This window comes from Lepisma saccharinum, chromosome 3 (genome assembly GCF_977018435.1).
Source record: "Lepisma saccharinum chromosome 3, izLepSacc3.1, whole genome shotgun sequence".
Taxonomy (NCBI): Eukaryota; Metazoa; Arthropoda; class Insecta; order Zygentoma; family Lepismatidae; genus Lepisma; species Lepisma saccharinum.
This window is the reverse complement of record NC_139231.1, coordinates 72,846,612-72,872,638: the sequence shown is the minus strand read 5'-3', so window position 1 is coordinate 72,872,638 and position 26,027 is coordinate 72,846,612. Positions and strand designations below refer to the sequence as shown.

The window sequence follows — 26,027 nt, the reverse complement described above, 5'->3', positions numbered from 1 at the left end:
ATTGTAATCAGTATTTATTAACTATTTGTCTTGCATCATGCTTTTGGCTCAGGCTACTGGATGCATGCAGGTCTTCTGAGACAATTTTTTCTGCCCGAGATTTTGGCCTATGTATGGGACAAGTAGCTACCTACCATTGTGAGGAAGCTAGGAATGAATGGCATAACTCAGTTGTGGAAACATACAAGGAGTGGGGGGGGGGGAGTCATGCTGACATGATAACACCCTGTAACTGGTTGGATGAGGCCGGCAGTTGTTAGGTAAGCCCAGGCAGGCTATTGCACCATGGCTTATTAATTTATTTATTATTAACCAAATTAATAATAGATTGGGGAAGGGTTCAGAGACTGGGCCCAAGCAATGATGACACTCATACTAAAGGTGTGAAACCCACACAGTTTTTTAAATGTATTTGTATACACCATGCAAATACTAGTACTGTTTATTTTATGTTTGGTATCAATACTGAGAATACTTTTTGTCATATAATGTAGCTATAGTCCACAATAACTTCATGAAAATGATCAGCATACATTTTCCAATTTTGATCCTTTGTGATCTTTAAAAATGAATATTCCACATTATAGTTTAGAGCAGTTGTAGGTTTGTTTGTACAGTATAAGACTAATAGGAAAGCATCAAATATTAAATTACTACAAAATATTAGCTTTTCAGTGAGAAGAATTAATCAAATGTGACAATGCCCTAGAAATTAATGTGCCAGGCAATCACTTTTTACAATCCAATTTTTATCAGTTTCAATCCAGTGATCTTTCTCAGCTTCCTGAAAAAGCCCAAATGAGAAGGTGAAAAATAGAGGAGTAACAATAACAACAGAGAATTGATTGAGTTGGTGTTTAAGTCCACTTTATGGATAGTAAGGCTAATTGGGACTGGACCTACAGTTTAAACCAAGATATGCCTCCGCTGGATATCGAACCCAGGACCCCTTGCTTACAAGGTAATGATGCTACCACTACACCATCGGGGAGGCGATAACAACAGATAAGTGACACAAGTGATGCTTATCTAGGAATTATTTTGTTTGCAATGTATAGTTATTTTTTGAAAGAGCTACCATGCAGCTCTTATCACCTTTCAATTGGGCAGAAGGGTACTCAAAACTATAGAAAGCAGTGGACTCTGGCAGAGAACACCACACAATAATAACAATGCATTTCCAACACAGATTGTTTAAATTAACTTGTGATGATGGATACAGTTGATCTTCAGAATTACCACAATATACCTCTCTAGTACAAAATCAATTAACATAAAACTTATATCTGAAATGTTGTACATATTTATTTGCAAGAGTTTTGGAACTATACAAACCTGAATTCAGATATTATTTAGATCAAACGTTAACACCCCGTGTAAATTTTTTGTTACAGAACAACTACAACATAAAACTGAATAAGAACACATACAACAAACACTTAACTGTACAGCATGTAATGTACAAAATTTACAGCTTATCTGTACAGAAAGACACACAGATAATGTTTGTGTACTTTTTCAACATTACACAATGTAGTGTGTACAGTTACTATCTCATTTCTTCCCACTGCAAAGTATCACGTTTCTCCATGCAGAATTATCACAATGTTACGTGTTCTTGAGAAATCATGTGATACATTTTCATCCCACTTTTCTTCAAGCTTTCTGAATACTGGATATCAGTAACTATCTGTTTCATCACATTTTCTTTTGTTTAAAGCTCATGAAAAACACTCAAATAATACAGATTAAGGCTAACTCATAATCGGTGGAGCTCTATTTTGAAAGAACCAAGTTAAACCAAAGAGGAGACCAGGGGGGCTTATCACTTCTTTTCCTGTGATGTAATCCTTTGCTTCTTTCAAAGTGAACTCTACTACTTCAAGTGTTTCACCTTCCTCTGTCACACCTCCACCTACAAGAAACAAATGGTAAGAAATTGTTCCACATGTATTAACTACAGCAAAAATTTTTACACTATAAAACAGTAAATCTGAACAAAAATGACAATTATAAAGTGTGCATAAGGATCATTCAGCATTAAGAGAGAGAGAGTGTATGTGTAAACAAATATGCATATTACTTATGTGAAATTTAGAAAATTTTGCACTTCCGCATTGCACAATTTAATGGTTAAATCCTATTAATTTCGAAGATCTACTGTCTTCATTCACAAAAGGGTACGGCGTTTGAAGCGGAGATGGTCACCCTTTTGTGAATGAAGACAGTGGATCTTCGAAATTAATAGGATTAAATTGTGCAATGCGGAAGTGCGAAATTTTCTAAATTTCACATAAGTAATTTTAAACCGCGTTTACATCAACCATCTGATGTAGTCAGAGAACGGGAAAAAAATGGTTTGTTGTGGAAAAATAAGAATAAATATAGCAACAGAAGCTTCCTCTTCCTTGATTGGTTCTTGGTTTTACCAAGTGCTGTAAAAATAACTTCAACTTATCTGATGTTTGTATTAGTTAATGTCTCTGCAGTACAACATGTGGATTTTCATGTTACTGTGTAGATTCCTGGCAATGTAACACAGAAAGTCTAAATTTCTATTTACAGCTTAAATGCAAGTTAATGCAAATGTGTATTCAAAATTAGCACTTGAGCAATGCAAATATAAATTTTAATCAGGTCACCATTTTTTCTTGTCAACAATGCAGTTATGATCCTTCCAAAGCTTTCATGTCATCCTGAAACTTTTAAATGTTGAATCATGGACTATTTGATAGGTTCATATTGGATAGACAGGTGATTTTCTTAAAATTTATTTCGTGATCAATGCTAAACTTGAGTAGTTTCTATGTGATTAAAAGTGTAAATAAATACAGATGAAATTCATGAGGTAACCACTACAAAGAATCCCACAGACTGGATTTGAATTCAGAACATCAGATTCAATGTCCGAACCTAAGATCTGATTTCCAAACATCCAAATCTTGATCCTGTATCTATCCGTACAGTTGTATTAGCTGCCTCACAATTTTCAATCATATGGTTTCAACAAGGCAAGATCCATGTGGGCAGATGGGAATATGGAATTGACCATTGAATTATAAAAGGGCATCCATCTGAATATATTGTTATAAATTAGGGATAGGACAGATTAATCGGTACTCTATTGGTATCAGCCGATATAGGTGTATTGGTTTATCAGTAAAATTACCAATTATTTTACGAATGCGATATATTTTAGTGCAAAATTCTGCCATTTTGTGATATTTTTTATCGATAATCTCCATAATGTTTAAATATGCAACTTCTTTTGCATTGCAGTCACATGGAAACAAACATTATCAATGCAGTGGCGGCAGGTGGTCTGGCTCTATGGGTGTGCACTTCAGCCATGCGTCCAGAAGAAGTGTTATAAGTCACCCCTCTCAAATCTCGCACCAGTTTTTGTGTACATAATGATGCTAGCTAAATGTATTGGCAACCCAAGTTATGACCACCTCTCACTGAAAATGAGGTTATGGGAGAATATGAAAAACCTTATTATTTGTTTGAGTTTATTTTTTAGGTCCACTTATGCACAGAAAAGCAGAGACGACCTACAGATTAAAGTGGTATCCGAACCATTATGTGTGTCCACCGGGTGCATGTCTATTGGTTTTAAAAAAAGAATTGGATTTATTTTTGTCAAGAATTAATTGAAGTTACTGCTGAAGAACTTAATAAGCATATTGCAAAATCATGTAGGAATTTTAGGTTAGAGATTACTGTTATTTTCATGCCATTATGTAGGTATTAAATAAACACGTTCTCACGTACCTACAATAAACGGGTTCTTTAACAGTAACACTCAAAGTATTTAGGCTATTATTTTTCGTAATCAAAACCATAAATATATAACATTGGAGCAAGGTGGAAAGTAGGAATAGCAGGGTGGACAGGGTGGACAAGAGGAGGCATCACCTCGTCCAGGTGAAAATTTTATCTCAAGCCGCTTCTGCAAATAAGGTACCGATCCAAAGACCACCTGCAGAAAACCAGTTGTAATCTATCTAGCAGTTGTTTATTTCTAAAGACCGACTGACCAAAATAACAAAATCAAGCGAAATCAAGATAATAATAAATAAAATAACAGTACTCACTCAATCCACACCACACTGCCTTGCTTTCAGCCATATCCATATTATTAGCTTTGTAGCTAACTTCCCTCCAAATACTCAACAACGTTAAATATTACGTATATGCTTTCGCTGTGTATAGTTTTTGCCTTTCATCAGGAAATCAAACACTTTGCACTGAAACAGGAACGAGCTTTTGACAGTGCAACAATTTTGCAACGCATGAACAGGCACACAATTAAAATAAGCTGACTGATAAACGTTCCCCCCGCAAGGGGTAATCAACTACAATGCCACAAGGACAGTTTATTTTGCCCCCGCTGCATTAAGCAAAGGCAATGCAAGACATTGTTTAAAACATGCATTTCGCTTTCGTTTGCCGCCCTTCCTCACCCTGCCATGGTCGGAACAGGGTGGGCGAAGATACCATAGAAATATCCCTTTTCCAGAAAAATAATCCCTCGATTTACGATGATGTGTGTGCTGCCTCTACTCCACCACATGATCTTGAATGGGATGGCAACACTGCTGTATCGTGAACACAGCAGTAGCAGTGTGCGTAAAGCCTATAATAATGCAAGCTACAGGCGCCAATCCTTTCTCTCTCCTTGCGTGCTGCAAACAGCGCTAGGTGAGCACAAGGTGACTTGTGTGCGAAGCAAACGTATCTCAGTTGCAGGTGCTGGTAAAGCGAAGGTGATGGGGCGTGGGAACGTTTGATGTTTTGAAGGAGATAGTGTTCAGTGAATAAGTATAATAAAAATTAATTGCATTACAGGTTTATTTGGGTGTGCACATGCGAATAGGCAGAAGCCGCTTACTGGGTCAATGAACTATTCAGGTTCTTCAAGGAACATTTAGAATTTTATATCAGATCGGTATCGGTAAATTTTATATTGGTATTGGCCCATCTCTATTATAAATTTTAAAAAGTTTGATGCTTCATGTAGTGTGTGAATGAAATCACACTCAAATGCTAATTTCCTATGATGAAAATTATCTTCATCAGCAGTTTGTTAAAATATCTAAAACCAATCAAGTGAGGATATGGTTGAGCATATTACGATTACATAGTAAATGCAGCTCTAACTTTTTATATTTTTATGCTTTGTTGTTTACTGTAATTTTATCCAATTGTGACCCAGGTAAGACTATGTGCATTGAAGAATTCAAGAGATGCAGTAGTTTTTGTACTTAAAACATAAAAAAAGAGAGAGTTTATACATTACCTTCGGACACTTTCATGGAGTCTTCGACTTCAACATAATACAATGTCTGCCTGTCACCCATTACTCCCACTCCACAGCTGAAATCATGAGAACAATAAAAATTGCATGAAGACTTTTGTAAAATACTGCATGCACAGAATGAAGACAACAGCAAGCAATCGTGCAAAAATATACAATGCCGCCAGAAAAATACTTTTACAGGTAGATAATTTAGCTCAGTTTTATGAAGTGAGTAACACACAGATTTCCCGTTTGCCATACAGCTAGGGTTTATAATTTTGTGCATTCACGATAATGCCGAAAAATGGGTTATTGTTACCAGAGAGTAAGTTGCAAAATAATATAAATTTGGTGTTTTATACAATTTTAATGTTTCTTGCAAATTTTCTACTTTTTACTCTTATGTAGTAAAAAAAAATTATCACAAAACTTAACCCATCATCGCTGTTTTCTGGCTTTCTACACTGAAGTTTCCTACTACTCCTTCAAGTAGGCTAGGTCTCCTATGATGGGTTCATACCAACATTTTGGAACTTACCAGGGATTGAACCTGGGACCGAAATGGAAGTTGATAGAGATTATCATAAGTTTACCTATTTGGGAGTTCTATTCTTTAGAGAGATTTATCACTGCCTCATAGTTCATTTCATTGAACAAAACTAATGTTTCTGGACCCTACATGTTTTCATTTAGTACTACAAAACTCAAGATTAATGCATTGTAAACAAAGGTGACAGAATAAAAAGTGGCCCTCAAACTGTAACATTTAAATTTTTCAGCAATAAAGGAAAGCCAGTGCTCAAGAAACACTTTCATACTGGGCTACTTTATTACTATGTTAGGAAAACATTATAGAAAAGCATCTGATATTAAACTGAACAAAAATAATATGTGTCATCTCCTTGGAGAGCTTTCAGACTGAAGCGACATGCAACACGTGCCACTTCGTAACCAACATTCAGAAATAAATTCAAACTTTAGTATCAAAGTGCCATGCCAAGCTGTACATATTGCTTGTCGCTCACCTATTACTCAATACTGCACCTTTTTTCTCAATATTGTGCATCATGAAGTCAGTCTGTTGGAACTCAAGGCAGTGAATGCTTTTCTACAAAGTGGATGCAGCCCTTGTTGTTTAATTTTTTGGTGTGAAACCACCATGTCACTTGTCACCTGACACTTTGATCTGAAAGCTCCTTTATGACATCATCCTGTATACTCCAAAATGCAAATAACAAAAACAAAGTAAATTACAAATTGCAATCAAACACAAAAATATACTGATCATTTTCCACTTGTGCTTATGGTGTAGTGTACTCGCTGAGAAAGGTTCACCCATAATCATTGACAGCACAGTATTCTTCAGTGTGCTGGCAATCTCCAATATGATACTTCTCTATTTTTAATATTGTAACCACCTGTATTAAAATTCCAAGGAAGATTCTGGAAACAGGGCTGAAATTTGGAGGTTTTGGATCAACTTCACATGTTTTACTTTATATTGTTCTAGAAATGGTGGTTATGTGAGCATTTAAGAAAAACAGAGACAATGTGTTTTGTGACATGCTCATAAAAATACTGATTTACTATTGTTTGTAAATCCAGCAATTTTCAGGTTGGGCTACTTCAGGAGGGAATTTTCCAGCAACGTCCCTGCGTGGAGTGGCCCTGAGGTTCAACCAGTCTCTAATAAAGAGGTACCTTGGAAAACTCGGAGGAAAAGGGAAGGGGTAAGGTGTTTAGAGCCTGGCTCTGATCGCATCACCTAGACAAATGGCTGAGCCTGTGAATGGTTGGGGCTGATTCCTTTTGAATTTGAACTTACCAAAATGAAATTACTTCTTCAAACCTTGAAACAGGAACATCATACCCACACTCTTCCAGAACCTCGTCTTTAGCTATCTCTACAATTGGCTTATTTTTATCAATAAGTCCTGCACAAAGTTCGTATGTAAGTCCTGAGAAGCCAGGATAAACTGTAGTGTCTATCTCTTCTCCAACGCCCACAGCTTCTGGAATGCTAGCCAAATACACAGCTGCAAACAGAAGTAAAAAAGAAGGATAATTTAAGATATATGACAACTGTATTATTCTCTTCACATATGTTGCTTAACTCATGCACTTCATGCTAAGACATGGAGGTGTGAAAAAACAATGAGGTAAGTGAGCGACTACGGTTTGCAGATCCACCTCTGGACAGTGCCATTGACTGCTGAATGTGCACAGCTGTTTCCTGACGCCACCTGATTGTGTACAAGTTTGTGTGACATTAAAGAACTTTTATGTTGTTTTGTGAGCAGTTTTGAGGATTGTGGCGAAAGTTTGTTGGACGTCCACTTTATGCTCATATAGGCTAACGGAGGCAGGACATAAAATTTAGATATAAAGTTTAAATTGGAATCTGAACAACTGTATAATGTGCTCCTGCTGAGAATCCTTGTCTACAAGGTATCAGTATTAGCTATTATGCTATCAGGGAGTCCCGGGATTATGTCTGGTTTCATTTGAATTCAAGAATAATAAAATAAAATTGGCAAACAATTGTAAATATATATATTGGCTACCAAGTGCGGTACTTGGAACCACATTGGCATACATGATAGGAACAGCACCGGCTTACAGTAAATGCCATAAAAATGTAATCAAAATACACCACTAATGTCCTCCGGCAATGTTTTCTCTGTATTATGTAACACCTACATAACAAGTAGTAGTATGTATCAGACAAAACATGTAAACAAACGAACAAATGTTTGTTCTTGGAAATAATGGCAACCACTGGCTAACGTCTTTACTCAGATAAGTTAATTGTTTATTTCTGAAACCCTAGCTGTATGGCAATCAGGAAATCTAAGTGTTACCGTAATGTGGGGGTGATTTCGGACAAGAGTGTATTGTGTAAATTATCAGTTCTGTATTCAAAGGCAAAACCCACTGCTGTCACCTTGTAACATACATTAATTGAGGAGGTTAATGAACCATTTATGTTCTTTGAGGAACATTTACAACTTTGTATCGAATCAGTAGAATATCAGTTATTGGTATGAATAAATTTTTATCACTTCATCCCTAATATACCTAGTTTTGCCATAAATACTGTTACAACGTAAATAATGAAGAACTGAGCAGTGATTAAAAATATATTAATGTAACTTTACATGCCACTTGTATGGAGTATTGACCACAATTAGCACCAATCAGTTTTCAAAATGGCCACCTTTGGGACGCACACAGGCTCGAAGTTGTCCAAGCTACTCATCTATTGTAGCAAGCATGATGTCCACTGAAAAATCCGCCACTGCTGCTACCAAGGAACGCTTCAAACTGGCAATTATGGGGTGCCTCTTCTTGCAGACAATGCCCTCAAGCACTGACCAAAATTTGTAGTCCAATGGGTTGAGGTCGGGGTTGCTCGAAGGCTAGTCTGCAGGTGAAATGAAATCAGGCACGTGATGCTCGACCCACTGTTGTGTTGATCGTTCGTGCCTTGTGGGCTGGAGCAGAATTTTGCTGGAAATTCCACTGTTGGTTTGCAAACAATGTGGTGTTTAAATGGTTGACAATAGGCTCCAGGATTGTGTTTGCGTACGTTACTGCATTGGTTTTAATCCCCTTTTCACAAAAATGCAGCTGGGTGGCACCAGAATAACTCACCCCCCACCAAACCATTACTGAGGAGGGAGGGATGATGGCCCCTCTGAATTCTGGGAACTTGTTGACAGGCCTCCTGCGAGCTAGTGGCATATACCCAATCATTTTGGTGGTTGAAGCTCTCTTCAATCGTGAAGATTTTCTCATCGGTGAAAAGAATCCTCAGACATCCATTCTGGGCATAACGCTGCAGGAGGCATCTGCATTTCACCACCCTCTGCTGCTTCAATCGTGAGTCAAGGTAGTGTCCGGTAGATCGGCGATATGCCTTAAGTTCAAGGGCCTCACGAAGTAGCCTGGACATCGATCTTTTCGATACGTTCATCTCGCGAGCCATCACTGCCTGCTTCCGAACTGGATTTCGGCAAACGCGTGCCGCCACTGTTCTTCTGCACTGCTGGGGTCCGCACAGTGCGAGGACGACCTTGTTGCAGGCGATCCTTAACAGACCGGTTTCAGTGAAGTGCTGGATGGTCTGGTGCACAAACATCTGACTGATTTTCAACTTTTTTAAGGTCTGGAAAATTCAGTGGCTGATTTCCCAACCTTGTGTAATGCTATCTTAGCGACACGGTTTTCGTAATCTCCCCATTCCATGTTGACAGCTGCAGGTACGTGCTTGCTCTTTCACAACCACACTCAGGGAGGAAGCCAGCACATAGGTGGCACTCTATTGTTTACACTTGTTGGATGGTATACGTTAGACGTTTGTAACAGTATTTATGGCAAGACTGGGTATATTAGTATATATTCCAATTTTCTTTTCACTGCAACCACCATTATTCTGAATCAAAGGCTGTCACTGCTCCACACAGTCACCAAGATGAATACCCTAGGTTATATTAGAGATGCAGAAATTGATCCAAGTTTGATGTAGTTTCTTCTCACCAATAAACGATTTAATTGTATCAAATACACATGCCCAAAGATTGCAAATCAATTCTGTAGTGCCTCCAAGGCATACAGTTAGATGGGTACATTTGTTAAAACTAAAAATTCAGAAACTGATAAGTTTCTTTTTAGTAACTGCAAACACTAACACTAAACACTATCAAATCAGGGTGTCTACCAGTCAAGAATGTCAAGAAATTGACAGGTAGGTCAAGAAAAAGTCAAGAAATTATGCTTATTGTCAAGAATTTTTGCTATTTCTTTACAGTATAGTGAATTTACATTGTTACATACCTGCACTGGGATTCGATAAAATTGAATATTGGGAAATCTAAAATTGTATTGAGTTGTGGTTAAGATGTTTTCACTTATTTCTTAAGAATTACATTCTTGTATGCGTGAAGTTTTGTAAAAATATTAAATACAGTAATGAGGCCATTCCCCATCCAGGATGAAGTCTGAACCATTATTTTTTACATGCATTAATAGTTAAAGCAAATCTAAATCTCTTCAGTTTTCATCTTAACCAGCCTTTTGGTAGGGTTTTTTTATTGAATAAATAGATATATCTATTTTCTTAATTTCCAACTATACCCAAGTAGCGAGCGATTAAATAAACGTTAAGAAAAAGGGGGTGGAGGTCAAGAAAAAGTCAAGAATTTTGGAATTGTTATTTTGGTAGACACCCTGCTGCTCTATTTTCTGCATTATGCTTACCAGGTCGAAACTGCTTCACCATCACCAGAACATTCCTTGTTTTGTTAAAAATTATTATAGCCACACTGAAAAAAAAAGATACAAAATGTGTGAAACACTGATAAGCATGGCAAAAGAAAGATAATTACACAGAGCAAGTACACCATGTGGCCATTGAATTATGACCACCGCTGCCCGCAGTGAGAGTCATTTGTTGTCGACATGCTTGGCGAGAGGGCACTGCTAGCCGATGTGTGGTGCAGAGTTACGGTGTCGCAAGTTCAGTACATTGTGTGATTCGAAATGGGGAAATGGAAGGATCTGACAGAGTTTGACTTAAGACCAGACCGGCCAGAAGAGCCGGTGTATCCACAAACTACTGTGATGGTGGGGTTTTCAAGATCAGCAGTAGTGAAAGTGTTCCAAGAGTGTCGTGAACATGGTCAAATGATGTCCCAGTGGCAGAAGTCTACAGGGCAGTGGAAGATGACGCTAGAAAGGAGCGGAGGATATGACCACTCATCCAAGCCAACACACACCACAGTGCAACTACTGACATCCAAATACAACACAAATCGACCAGGAACAGTATCTACCTGAACCACTGTCATGTATGGGGTATGCCAGCAGATGACTCCATCGTCATCCACTCCTGAACCGAGAACAGAAGCGCAAACGATGCATATGGTGCAAAGAACACATGAATTGAAGTGTGGAAGACTGAAAGAAGTTGTGTTAATCCGATGAGTCTCAGTTTTTAGTGCATTCTGTGGATGGTCATGTGAGGGTTTGGTGTAAACAACTCGAAAGTGTTCTTCTATCTTGCACAATGTCAAGGGTGCAGGCTGGTGGCGGTGGCTGTATGATGTGGGAAATGTTCACATGGCAAGAACTTGGAACCATGGAACATGTAGAGCACAACTGCACTTGTCAGTCCTATCGTCGTCTCCTAGCAGGCAGAGTACATCCCACATATAGCATGGCCTCCAAATTTGCCCGATTTAAATCCGATAGAGCACATCTGGGATTATAAGGAGCAACACATTAGGCACCAGAAGACACCAGTCACAAGCACTGAAGGATGCATTAGACTCAGCATGATTATCAATACCTGCGGACTACTCCAGTCATCTTGTGGAATTCATGTCATGTAGGATATCTGCTGTCATAAAAGCAAAAGATGGTCCAACACACTACTAAGGGACTGGTCATACTTCAATGGCCATGCAGTGTATATACACACAGCAGAATATAAAAACCCTAAGTTACATACTCACAATCAAATTCAAATCGCTATAAGGACAAATGACAATTTACTTTCAATGCTTACTATTACTATTAATCCAGAACAGCACAGAGTAAGTGTATTTTTTCAATTTTGCTATGTTATCATTTTGCACAAGTTTGGCTGAGCTAATACCAGTTTACCTATATCCATATACATTTGTCAGTACAGATAATAGATACTGATGGACGTCCACAGGATTTTTTCCAAGGAGGGACAAGCAAGGTAATTTTTTCCAGGGGGGGGGGGCAAAGGAGGCAAATTTTTCCCCATAACAGTGATGTCCCCTCAAGAAATACTATTTCAGTCTGAAATTATCATTCATGATGGATGCGGTAAACGTGGTTTAAAATTACTTACGTGAAATTTAGAAAATTTTGCACTTCCGCATTGCACAATGTAATGGTTAAATCCTATTAATTTCGAAGATCCACTGTCTTCATTCACAAAAGGGTACGGCTTTTGAAGCGGAGATGGTACCGCGTCACTGCTTTGTTTGTTCCCGGCCGGCGGTAGTTGCAATTTCTCCCGTTCAGCGATGCTGGCGTGCGCATCCTGGTTTGCATCATCTGCTTCCTGTTGTCCGGTGGCACTGGCGGGTGGTGGTTGGGTGGCTGGGCTGTGATGCTCGGCAAGGTGCAGTTCCTGTTCCCCACGTGGCTGAAGGGGGTCGAGTATGCACCGCATCTTTTCTTTTTTCAGGTCGGGGATCTTTCTGAGGATGGGGTGCCAAGTCGGGTGTGCCTGTCCATTGTTCATGTTTAGAGCTGGTTTCTGTTGGATAATAGCATGGGTTTCTTTGACAGTGTTTTATATGACAGAGCTGGTTGGGTGAAGTATGGATATGGAGGAGATGGTGTGGTTAGTGGAGTGGAGGTGTTGAGAAAGGCCTGACAAAGACAAATTCATCACGTCCGTATACAGGAAACCAGGTTCGGGCACCCAGTATATCCATGTAAAATTCAACTACCCACCAAAACAGAAAGCTGGAGTATGGATAAACTTTTACAGAAGAGCCTTCACACACAGCTGCACAGAAGATGACCTCCATGATAAAATAGCATGCGTAACTGAAAAATGACTAAACAACAGTTACACTGAGCGCCAACTATCCATGTGGTGTGCCAAAACAGAAGCCCAGCTCAGACACCCAAGAGACAGACATAACCCAAACCAAAATCCCAAACCCAATGGATCACCCCACCCCACCGCATCTGGCAAATTTGCCAAGGCCCTCAAACCTTTCAATATTCGAGTTGCGCACAAACCTATATTCCAAATCGGAAGAGCACTACCCAACTTCAAGAGATACTACCCACCCAAACTTGCATCCCCAGGTGTCTACAAGGCCACATGCCAATGCCACAACACCTACATTGGCAGAACCATCCGCACTGTCCAGGAACGGATTAATGAACACATAAAATATACCAAAAAAGACACACCAAAATCAGGCCTTTCTCAACACCTCCACTCCACTAACCACACCATCTCCTCCATATCCACCCAACCGGCTCTGTCATAGAAAACACTGTCAAAGAAACCCATGCTATCATCCAAAAGAAATCAGCTCTGAACATGGACAGGCACACCCGACTTGGCACCCCGTCCTCAGAAAGATCCCCGACCTGAAAAAGAAAAGATGCGGTGCACTGCACATACTCGAACCCCCTCGAGCCACGCAGGAAACAGGAACTGCACCTTGCCGAGCAGCACAGCCCAGCCCCCCAACCACCACTCGGCAGCACCACCAGACAACAGGAAGCAGACGACGCAAACCCGGATGCGCATGCCAACGTCGCTGAACAGGAGAAATTGCAACTACCGCCGCCCGGGAACAAACAAATCAGTTACGCTGTACCATCTCCGCTTCAAACGCCGTACCCTTTTGTGAATGAAGACAGTGGATCTTCGAAATTAATAGGATTTAACCATTACATTGTGCAATGCGGAAGTGCAAAATTTTCTAAATTTCATGTAAGTAATATGAAATTATCATGTTCCTTCAACGTATTTATAATTATTAACATAAATTACTGTGGCTGAAATGAAATTATGTGTGAAATATAGAATTTTCAGGTGGACATTGTGACCCTCTTTGCCCCCCCCCCCCCTCCCTCTTTCCTGATGTCCATGTAAGCACTTGAATATTGTAACATAAACAGTCTCATACAAAGTACTTCCAATCTATACATACAGCATATAACAAAAGTCTGAGAACACTTTAAAAAAAATTATTGTAGCCAAACGAGTAGCATTACAAAGTGACAAAGTACATCATTTCAAAGAGTAAAGTAGTAAGTTTTTCTCATTGCAGGTGTTACATTTAGTTCCATATATCATTGCTAGGTGGTGTCATAATCAAGATGGTGCTTTCTGGAGCTAAGAAGGCTTTCTGCGTGCTAACCAACCAACCAGGAAGGCAATCTACAATTGGCATGTAAAGTTTGTTGAAACTGGGTGTTTGTGTATCAAGAAGAGAAGTGGTCGGCCAGATGTGAGTGAAAATGACATTGAGCGAGTGAGAGAAGCTTTCACAAGGAGTCCCAGCAAATCTATACGCAGAGCTTCATGTGAGTTGGAAATGTCAACAATGACTGTGTGGCAGGTTTTGCATAAATAATTAAACATGAAACCGTACAGACTACAGTTAGCGCAAAAGTTATATCCCAAAGACAAACACCAGCGATTCCAGTTTTGCTGTGCATTGGATGTCAAAGATGATGCTTTTGTGAATTTGATATTTTTTTCGGACGAGGCAACATTTCATACAAATGGGAAAGTAAACAGGCACAAAACTGAGGCCAATAGCAAGTTGACCTTCGTCCTTCAGTTAGATGCCCCCCATTTTCACCATGATGTTAGGGCATATCTGAATGCAGAGCTACCCAATCGTTTGATTATCACGTCGACATTTGTCGGGTCACACATGGTTCCCACATAGAGCGTTTGTAAAGTGAGTGTTGTTGAAAAGAACTTACTACTTTACTCTTTGAAATTATGTACTTTGTTACTTTGTAATGCTACTCGTTTGGCTACAATAATTTTTTTAAAGTGTTCCTGGACTTTTGTTACATGCTGTATAAGCTTTGTTCATATGATTAATGGGCAAAATGTGTGCTGCTATAAGAGAACTTGCCCACTAGTTCAGTATTCCTCAGCTCATTATAAGAGATAAATGAGAAAACTCAATTTTCTACAACTACTTACACTACACTATACATCGTCTGTCAATTTACTAATGAAGATAGGATCAAAAGTTTCCAGTGTTGCACATGGAACAGAAAAGAAAAAAAAATATTACTTTTCAATGGTTTCCCTTTTCACATTTGTGAATTAACATTTTTATGCCCTTGAAACGACAGTATATACTTTTGTCTAAAAAGTTCCCCAGTCAATTCTCGACTGCTTCATGACTCTTAAATTTCTATCTTCCAAAGGCAAGGTCTAGAGTGTAGGATGAGTGTTTCATCCCATGCAAACTACAATCCTTCACAGTTGTTCTGTCACGGGTACATTGTTGTGAAAGTGATGTAACAACACATCTGTTCATTTGTATGCATTTCCAGATTGAACTTGTTTTAATTCAATATGCTGGAAGCTTTTGCGCTTACCTTAATTATTCTTGAATAAGGACTATATCAATTACCTGCGATGTACTCTCAGCAAATCCCAGTACTTCTCAACGCCATCCTTAAATACAAATTATGCAAATTAGTGTTACGAGACACTGTGATCAATGAGATATTATGTGCAGTCTTATAATAATCACTTACTTTCCTAAAGATATCTGTTTGGCGGTTACGCGGAGATAGGTAATGTACTCTGATAACCTTACTTTTCATTTTTCCACCTGACGAAGCCACCAGATGGGTGGCGAAATCAGACGCGAGAAAAATGTACGCGGAAAAATTAAAAGTAAGCTTATCAGAGTAAATTAGTTACTTTCCTGTTTGACCAGAGACAATTGATAAGTAAAACTTTTAATAAATCTTATGGTTAATGTAATTTATTTTAAATATATATTAAAAAGACAGGGCAGATTAATCAGTACCCTATAGGTTGATAATTTTACCAATCTGATATTTCTGTAAGTTAATGCCTAAAATGGCATTTTGTTGTTATGTTTAATATGTAGATATAAAGAATATAAAAATAAAATAAAAAATAAGGTGAAGTGTGCCCTAGGGTGCCATGGCTGGCTTACAGGGGCACCATGAAATGTTCCAATATCTTCACTGAAATGACACTTAATTCTTAGTCTACACATGGTTTTAGTACTTGTTATGTATAAAATGTTTCTGAATTTGAAATGTTTATTTTTTAACTTAAGGCAAGCAACCTAACCACACTAACTGAGCATTCCAAGTGTTGGATAGCCTTACATTCTGACTTGGGCACCACGGAAAAATCTTCAAACACTAAGGGCACCGTGAAGCAAAAAAAGTTTGGGAACCTCTGTCCTAGTATTGTAAAATAAATGTCTACATACACAGTCTCTTTTTCCAAGGCACAACCTATTGGTTACATACATCAATTAAGGAAGTGATTCAGTATTGGTAAACTTTACATCAGTAAAAATTCATATTTAGTCTATCGTTATACCTCAGAAGGTTTATACTTGTACAGTTCATGGTATTTATTTATTGATTTATTTAATTCAAACATAACAGGCGCATGCCCAATTACAGTGTTCAATATGGGATAACACCATTACATAAACAAGATCATAACTAAGAAAATTAACTAGATGGCCTGTCATTTGCTAGAAGATCTTGGCAGCCATCACTTGAATGTTTCCATCCAGCCTGCTACAGCTTGCCGTTCCCTTTAAGAGTGGAATCTGAACACTTGGCAGCCATATTCACAGCAGATAGGAGGGAATGCCTGACATAGGGAGCAGGTTTTTCAGAGAGTGAGAGGAAAAGAAATTGAATAACTCATTGATATTATTTGCTTGCTTTTCCAAAGGACTTGTACAACAGCATACACAATGAGTTAGTGTGGTAAAAAATGTATCGAAACAATATATATATATATATATATATATATATATATATTGTGCTAGTGGCTAGAGTTTAAGTTTGCACCAAAGCCTGCAGATGACACACTACTTAGTGGTGGGAACTGGCCTTGAGAACTATGAAGTATCACTGTTTTCAGCTATAACAAATTATAATGGCTCACTCAGTCTCTAATGGTTATTTCAAAACATGAAGTTCAACCATAGAAATAATACTTATGCATAACCATACTCTTCATAATAATTCAAATATAATATGTCATCGTAGAGGGCAGTGTGGAGTGGACTTAGTGAGTACTCTTATTTTCTTTAATATTTATTATTCTCTTGATTTTGCTTGCTTCTGTCAGTCATTAGAAGTAAACAACTGCTAGATAGCTTTACAACTGATTTTCTGCATGTGGTCTTTGGATCTGCTATCTGCTACCTTGTTTGCAGGAGTGGCTCGAGATAAAATTTCACCTGGGCAAGGTGGAATTTTGGCACCCCCTGCTTTCCACCTTTCTCCAATATAAATCATAACCATGTTATATATTTACGGTTTTTATGACGAAAAATAATAGCCATATTTTAAAAATACTTTAATACTGTTAAGAACACATCTTAAATTGCTACATGATTATGCAATATACTTATTAAGTTATTCAGCAGTAACTTCAATTAATTCTTGTCAACGCCCCGGATAATCGCCTGGCCCTGCTTTTTGATGTATGCAACTGTTATTATTCTTGTTCACTATTATTATATTGTAGATCAGTATTTCTATGTTTATAGTGATTTTGTCAGGTTATCGAATGTTGAATTATCCATACCCAATAACATCGCTCTTCTCGTGATCGACGGAAAATTCACCGAAGTATTTACAATTTATATATAGGCCTATTAATATTTTTTAAATTATTCATGAAATAAAACTCTCCCATAGACCTCATTTTCAGTGAAAGGTGGTCATAACGTGGGTTGCCAATACATTTAGAATCATTATGTACCAGGCACGTATCCAGAGGGGGGGGGCTCAGGGGGCTCGAGCCCCCTCCAAAATTTTTCGATTTACACTAGATAAAATGAGGCTTTTGGCTTGTGTGTGTGAAATAAAATATTGTGATTATGATTTATAGAGATATATAATTAACGAGGAAAAGCAGAGAATGTTCTAGAACCCTGAGGGATAACCCTGTTATTGATAATATTGTATGTAAACTTTTCTTGCTCTTTCGGTGTTGTCGCAACGAACTTGAACATTATTTAAAGATTTGTCAGCATTTGTAAGTTGCACAACAAAGCACTGTTGAAGGCATCGCCATGAGTCGGGCGATTCGTTGTATTAATAATTCTCTGAAAAGTGAATACGAGGTGGAGTCGAACTACAAAACATTTTATGTGCGGAACATTCCAGAATATAATATGGATATAAATACGTGGATTCAATTTCACGGTAGGTCTGTACAACAGAATCATTCAATAAGACGTCAGGAGTAAGTGTGACAGTCGATTAGTGATCAGTCAGTGTCCATTGACAGTTTTATAAGATGTAGAGATTAGGGGTGGGGGAGAACTAGTGACACATTTTGCTGGAAAGTGCTGAAGTCTACCACTATTACAAGTTCGGGTCCAAAGCTGAAGACATTGCCGACAGTGTAGTGCTAGTTTCAGGTCACGAGCCGAAGAGATCGAAGGTCTCTAAAGTAAATATTTCAGCAGTAATTGGCATTGGAGCATTATATAATAATAATAATAATAATAATAATAATAAAAGGAAATCAGCTGCACAGATCGACTGAAAATCTAAGTTTTCAGTGACGGTTTATTAGTGACCGGACCAAGTTTCCTGTATGTAGTCCGACAGTTTCGTGGGTTAAAAAAGGACTTTTAAGTCAACTGTTTTGGAAAAACACTCAAACACTAACTACCACAAAGGAGCAGCCATGAAGGCCGAAAATTTTATGAATGTCGAGAAGAGAAAGCAAGAAGATGTTGCATATGTGGAAATTTTAGCGCAAAAAGCAAGCTCGACCATGACTCGAAAACCCGGGTCTCTGGCATATACCGTGACATTCTTTGTTCTACCAAGTGAGCTACCGAGTCACCCTTGCCTTCGCTTGATCTTTTGCTGTTGCTGTAGAGCAATGGCACGCTATGCCTGGGGGAGGTTGCATTTTCCGCTAAAATTTCTGCATGGCACATCTCTTGTGTATGCCCATCCGTAAGATGTTGCCTCTTTAATTAACAAGCACAGATAAAGGAGATAGAATAAAACATTCCCACCGGTTGACAAGATATTTTTCTTCTGTGGTGAAAACGAGCTGTCGTTTCAAGGTGACAATGAGATTGACCCACCAGGTTTCACACCGATGATACAAGCTATACGTGTTGCTTGAGGATATCACAAATCGAACACAGGCTTGTGCAGCCTGTAGTGCCGCTACGGTGTGAAAAGTTTCTGTTGATTGGGTCACTCATTGCAAACGACGTGTGTGTGCCTTCGGTCTGAATTCTGCCTAAATCTTGAAGATCCAAGTCACAAGGATGGAAAATTAGGATTTTTGTTAAGGTTACGTTTCGAAGGCAGGCGACGCTATAAAGGATCATATCCAAACCTGGGAGAACATATTCGAATGGGTTAGTGGTTAGCACATCGCACTGCGACGCCAAGGGTCCCGGGTTCGAATCCCGCTCGGGCATGGTTGTTTGTTAATGTCCATTCATCAATTTCATCACTCATCCCCATCTTCGCAAATTAGCCAAGAGTCACAAAACGCGAAGTAAAATAAAAGAAATCAAATCAAATCAAAACATTCGAATGGATTGTCCATTTCATAACAGTTTCGTGAAACGGACACACATACACATACACATACTGAGATCGTTTCGGCACAAACACAACGTTCGTACATTGCAACAGAGGAGTCGAGTGATAAAAAAATGTCCCGATATCACGTTCTGAAAAACAAAATAAAAAAAAGCAGGAGCTTACACAGTGGCAGATTTAGGAGACAGTTGCTCTCCATTTTTAGCCCCTCAACATGGCTTTTTAATACTAACCTTTGTCTACCAAGAGAAAGTAAACTTTTCTTGCCCCCTCCCCCCACCCCACCGTTTTCGAACTGAATCGCCACCATCGACCTTAAACCTTGCGAGGTTCTATCTATACCCCTGTAAAAAAAAAAAATGTTTAGCCCCCCCCGAAAAGAATTTCTGGATACGTGCCTGTTATGTACACAAAAACGGGTGCAAGTATTTGAGAGGGTTGATAACACTTCTTCTGGACACGACTGTGAAGTGCACACTCATAAAGCCAGACTACGAGCTACCACTGGCCCAGACCAGGTTTCGAACCTGGAACCCCTGGTGCATAGGAATAATATTTATGCATAACCAAGGTCTGTGAAAGGACTAATAACACAGACAATTGGATAGTATTTTGATTCTGATAAAGAGCGGCACTTAAAAAATTGCTAAATTTTTTTCAACTTTTGTACAATATGGTTTTGGATTAAAACAATTATCAAGTTCACTTACTGAAAATTTAACCAAATTTTCCGGCACAGCATCAAGTATAAGTACAGTCACGGACACTTCTGGGTTGTAACGATTCTAATGAAAGTCAATTGCATCCTTACAACTTAGAAGTGTCCGGGACTGTACAGGGCATGTTAAAAATTAACTGCTTTTTTTCTTTTCTAGATATTAACACTTAAAATCTGTTCAAACTCTTCACGGTAATTTTTTTAAAATCAGCAGAAAATGTTTTATAGGACTACCAGTTATTAGCCCCCTAACTAATCTAGTCTCAACTTTAGCAGCACCTAAAAATGGAATATGGATAACCAATGCAGTTAGAAATATAAGATTTTGCAAAACTTATTTTAACACCTTAAGGCTTGATTCACATCTACGATGAAATGGATGAAGGGACATCACAAAGAACATCCATGCCCAGGCCGGGATTCGAATTCGACCACGGATTGATTGATTAGTTTATTTTACTTCACTTTTTGTGCCAGTTTTGGCTAATTTGCGAAGATGAGGATGAGTGATGATATAATGAAATTGATGAATACACACTCACAAACACCCATGCCCAGGCTAGGATTCGAACCTGGGACCACTCAGCCACAGAGGTCGGCTATTAAAATATAATAATGTTTATTGATATACTTTTGGTTTGAAATCTGCAAATGTTTATTTGCAGCTACAATGAGCGAAACTGTAAATGTCAACAATGGTAAACACTACTTTGTCCGTCTAGGTTTGGCATGAATATTTTTGGGCTCACTGTTTCATATCGACATTGTTGACCATTTCTTTTATCAGAAAGTTCCCAACACAACAAGTGACAGATAAACATCAGGTTCTAAGCCTAGTTTCAAGGACCCCGTTTTTACGCACATTTTGTGAAAAGTAGTCTTCCTAGACTAAAAAAAAAAAAATATTTTTGTTTAGTTTTCCATAAACGAAGAACAAGTTCCTTGTTAATCTTGATTTTGAGCTAGATATCAAGAATGATTTTTTTCCCCTTGGTAGAGGGTTGACCAACACCTCCTTTCCCTTTGCACACTCACACAAATGACAATTTTGTTGTCTGGAAAAATATGACCGTCAAGAGGTTAGCTTTTTGATGAAAAAAGGTCATTACAACTAGTGCTCAAGGATCATATTTGTGGATAGTCCCATATTGATTTTTTCATTGACTATAATTTTAATTTGGTTGTTTCGGTCAGTTTTTCTTAAATTTCTTCTACTCGGGTTCATAAAATCGCATATTTTGATCGATGTTTTACAAACAGAATTGAGAGGAAAATAGTTTGGGATTTTTTTGTGCAATGACCCCATCAATCAATTTTTTCTATACTCGTCTTTCTCTGTGTTTCAAGAGGTCTTTGACTTCTGCTCGCTCATCCTCTATGCACAAAACTGGGTTACGTGTCCTCTGCAACGGGCTGAAGACTGCTACTGAACCAAGGGTTGAGCTGTATCAGACGTTCACATCAACGATTAAGCTTCTGAAAAGTCTAGCTCTGCCCCGTCATGCTCCACTCAAATATTCTTTCCACCTGATCGTGACCGAAGTGCGAGCTGAGCATGATCGAAGCGAACCTTGACCAAACCGTTAGGTGTGAATGTTTCTATTTAAAAATCATTCAACAATATTTGACCGCACCGTGAGTGGAGGGTGATCTGAGCGTTACTTGAGCGTAGATGTGAATCAAGCTTTACGCTGCTGCAGGAAAAATTTGAACACAATCTGGGAAATGTTGGTGGGGGCAATTCAACTACTTCACATGGAATGACCCTATTATTACTTTTTATTATAACTAATACTTTCTTACAGAATAGATGTAATCTTACCTCCTTATACAACAGTCGAAGTGGTTGTACATACTGGGAGGTACTCAACTGTTCAACCCTCACATGACTTATATCAGCCATTTCTGAAATGAAAGGAAAACAATACTTCAGCAACTTACAAGATAAAGTAATAGAATTAACTGTGTTTCATTATTTTTTTCTCACCTCGGACTCTTAATTTATTTAATTGCTATTGTTTTATTACTTTTTACACACTTTGATCATGAAATAGCTCGCTGATAAACATGAATATCTTAGTATTGTTTGGCAGAAGAAAGGGATAATGAGTATGCCTTTTCGATATGTTTTTATAGAGAATTTCCATCATGCAAAATATCTGAAGCTCATAATCAGACCTTAAGTCAAAACAATAATTTGAAAACGGTGTATGCAAGATTACCATAATATAAATAAATATGGCAAGATTACCAAAATATATTTTTGTGAATGTGGAAACTATCAAGGTTCAGAGATGTGTTACCAAAGTTTGTTTTAAACACTTCATGCTCCGACAGGCTAATAGGGACTGAACCTACACTTTAAAGTGGGATCCAAAAAAACTGTGCTTCTGCCAAGGATCAAACCTTCACCTTACTTACAAGGGACTGACATCACCACTATGCCATTGGGGTGGGGGGAGGGCAAACAGGCATTCCAAACTGGAATACTGTGCAACATATTGTCTACATCACTACTTAGAGCCCTAAATCTACCCCACCTAATATAACAAACAAAGTATTTAGGGATATAATCCGTGGCGGTCCCTCCATGGAACAGAGGAAACAGGCTGTTCCCTTCTACTTATGACCCTTTTTAGCTATTTAACTATCTATAATAACATAATAAGAACACTTCCTTCTTCCGAAATCAACATGCTCTAGTCTGACGCCAAGTATTTCCGACCACGCGCGAAGGAAAACGATCCTCATGGTGCCACGTCCCACCACGGAAGCTGAACTCTCTAGCTGTTCCCTACGACGAGAGACATAGCGAATTCGTTTTCCTTCGAGTTTTTGCTATGTGCTAAAGTTTAATTGCGACGTAGTGATAGTTTTGAGTGTAGTAAGTCTATAGTTTCCTAATCTCATTGCAAAATTGTGTCTGCCAGTCCAGGCGCGGCTCGTGCATAATTTTCCTGGGGGTTCACCACAATTATGTAAAGTGGACTTATCTAAACCTTTTGAGACACTACACGCTTTCGTTCCTAGAGATAGTACTGGGAAAATTATCAAATTTTGGCCGGTAGATTACTGACAAAGTTAATTTGCTTTATGTTCAGATAACAGTGACAGCACACCAAGGAGTGTGTGTGTAGGGGGCGATCATTTTAATTTAAGATTTTCGTATGGTATTGTATTTAGGGGTATCTCAATTCAGAAAATATTCTCGCCTCAATTTTGCCTTTTCCACTCTTGCCAACTCTTCTGGTCCCACCACTATCAAATAGACTATATTATTGGAACTGGATCCTGAACCTACAGTTAAAAATACAAATCTCTCCCTGCTAAAATGAGTATGTATCAATAATCGAACCCAAGACCCCTTTATTACAAGATAATTCATATATAACTATTCGAAAGTATATCGCTAAATCAAAGCGATTCGATTCTATTCTATGCAATATGTTAACTTCGCACACAGCAACAAATACACTCCTTCCAATACACAACCCACCTCCGTCCACTCAACGTTTCACCACGCCAAATATATTTCAATCACCAGCCACGCACTTCAAAACAAACTAACAAGTATGGAGGCAATGACACGTAACAAAGTCAATCGCGCGCGTCCCCTCGAACACCCTCTCCTTACAGCTGTACTCTCGTTCTAGAGTATAACTGATCGCACGAAACCCAAACAACTTTTTGGTCGTCTTCTGACGTAAGTGCGAAATGCCTTCATTGTTAGGTTAGGCTTGAATAAACAGTAAATACTACATTTTTGGTCAAGCACGGTAAAGCCCCGAAAATTGCAATGTATATATTCCAAGACAACTAAACCTAAAAAGCCTAACATGTCAACGAAAGCATTTAGTCTGACGTAAGAAGACCAAAAGGTTGTTTAAGTCTTGTCCGATAAGCGACCACTCGCCCTCGCGCTATTTTTGACTTTTCGGCTCCTTCCACCTGAAGTGTTTATCTTATTTGTCCCATCATCTTTACATCTAGCTTTCGTTTGGGGTCACCTCTACATTTATATTACACCCTCTTCATTAATCTCATACGTCTTGTAAAATATAAATAATACAAAGAGAATGCCAAGTAAATTCAAATTGAAACACACAGAGCAACACTGGAAGAGAGAAGAGCGTGGTTCACTCCAGCTCGCTGGTGATCCTACGAACTGCGCATGTCCGTTTTGACGAGACGACCTTCCTGAAGTCTCAGACTGCATGTATTTTCGCCATATGTACGCGTCGAGCTTCTGCTAGCCGCCCTAAGCTTTTAGCATGGTAGGGGTTGGCTTGCGGAGGTTCAGCGGAGGCTTTGCACGAAACAGAACTAGAGGGGAGCTGAGTGGCTCTGGTCCGCGGTTTCTCCTTCTCACTAAGATAATTTGACATGCTACGCTTATGAACATCTCAGTTATTGTTGATTTTGTATATTACTGGGGGTTCACTGCACATTTGCGCTATACAGCCAACCGCGCCTGTGCCAGTCATAACGAACTGGAATAATCTTCTACAGTCTAAGCATCTGCTAAATGCCTCGGCTAGACACTGAGAAATAGCTTCCAAGGGAACAGCTCGCGTCCACCTGTTCCACCAGCCCCAAGATGCACGCAGTGGCAGAACAAGAAAGCGAATGTTGCGAGCGTAGGGTTGCAAATGTTGTATGATGGACCGGCTGAAGACGAAAGCTTTTAGTTCATTGAACTTTACAGAAAAGACAGCAAAACAACACCTATCCTAACCGAATAAAAAACTAAAACGAAATCGTACACAAGGCATTTTCAAACGAGTTACTACAACTCTGTAAAATGATTAACTGGATACTCTTCCAGTGGCAAATTATTGTTGTCCTTCTTTGTTCCCAAGAAGGCAGTTTGGAACAGTTCCGGTTTTGTCAAAATTTCTACAAATCTAGCGGACGTCATGAAAAAACTCGGCCACCTGAACGCCATTATTGCATTGGGGACGTTTGAATTACAAGAATGCTCAACTCTACAAAAGAAAATGTCAAGTAAATCTACAAATAGAGATATGAAACAGGTTTCGACAATACATTTTTCCTCTGATCACTCATAAATTGCTTTTATTAATTTTTTCTTTGTTGCGCATCAACAATTTTGTTTTTAATGTTTTCTTTACATTATATCATATTTGCTTTAACATTGGTAGCCTATTGTCATAATTTTAACATGCTTCATGTATGTCACTTCTGACAATTTGTAACATATATATCGTATGTTTATTTGGCTAATTTCAACAAGGGTTGAATTTTACTTGGTCTACTGTATTATATTACGACAGGTATGGGAGGGGAGGGGCTAGTGCAGGTCACCTGTTCCCCTGCGTGATTTAGCACCGCATGCTACTGGATATAATACACATATACACCTCACATCACATAATGTAGCAGCAGCAGCTGTTGATATCAAAGACAAGCGTAAACAAATGGCTGCTAGCTAACAAATTCAAATACCTTGGAGTGTTTGGAAGAGAAAATTCATTCTCTAGAAAAAATACAGTAAGTAATCATCAAGCTGATGAAACATGTTACCAGATATAGTAATTGAACCATGTAAAAAATTCATATGGGTCATTCCATGCCAAATGAACCAATTTTAAAATAATTGGTTGCGGTTGCATGACCATTTTAGAAAAAAAT

The 26,027-nt window shown here is 38.6% G+C and overlaps 1 protein-coding gene across 6 annotated transcripts in view; it reads right to left on the bottom strand.

Moving 5' to 3' along the window:
* Positions 1-1,097: 1,097 nt before the first annotated feature.
* The window catches only part of LOC145985129 (uridine diphosphate glucose pyrophosphatase NUDT14-like), a 50,116-nt gene continuing 25,186 nt past the window's right edge, over positions 1,098-26,027 (bottom strand). For 2 of the 6 annotated variants that reach the window (XM_083118773.1, XM_083118774.1), the window contains exons 2-7: positions 22,198-22,280; positions 15,475-15,518; positions 10,562-10,626; positions 7,128-7,338; positions 5,303-5,379; positions 1,193-1,915 (exon numbers count right to left, since the gene is read on the bottom strand). In XM_083118773.1, the coding sequence (XP_082974899.1) occupies positions 1,755-1,915; positions 5,303-5,379; positions 7,128-7,338; positions 10,562-10,626; positions 15,475-15,518; positions 22,198-22,278 (639 nt within the window). In that variant the 5' untranslated portion in view covers positions 22,279-22,280 and the 3' untranslated portion in view covers positions 1,193-1,754. Of the gene's footprint in view, positions 1,916-5,302; positions 5,380-7,127; positions 7,339-10,561; positions 10,627-15,474; positions 15,519-22,197; positions 22,281-26,027 lie in introns of all 6 variants that reach the window. The other 4 variants (XM_083118770.1, XM_083118769.1, XM_083118772.1 and 1 more) reach the window with 4 other exon arrangements.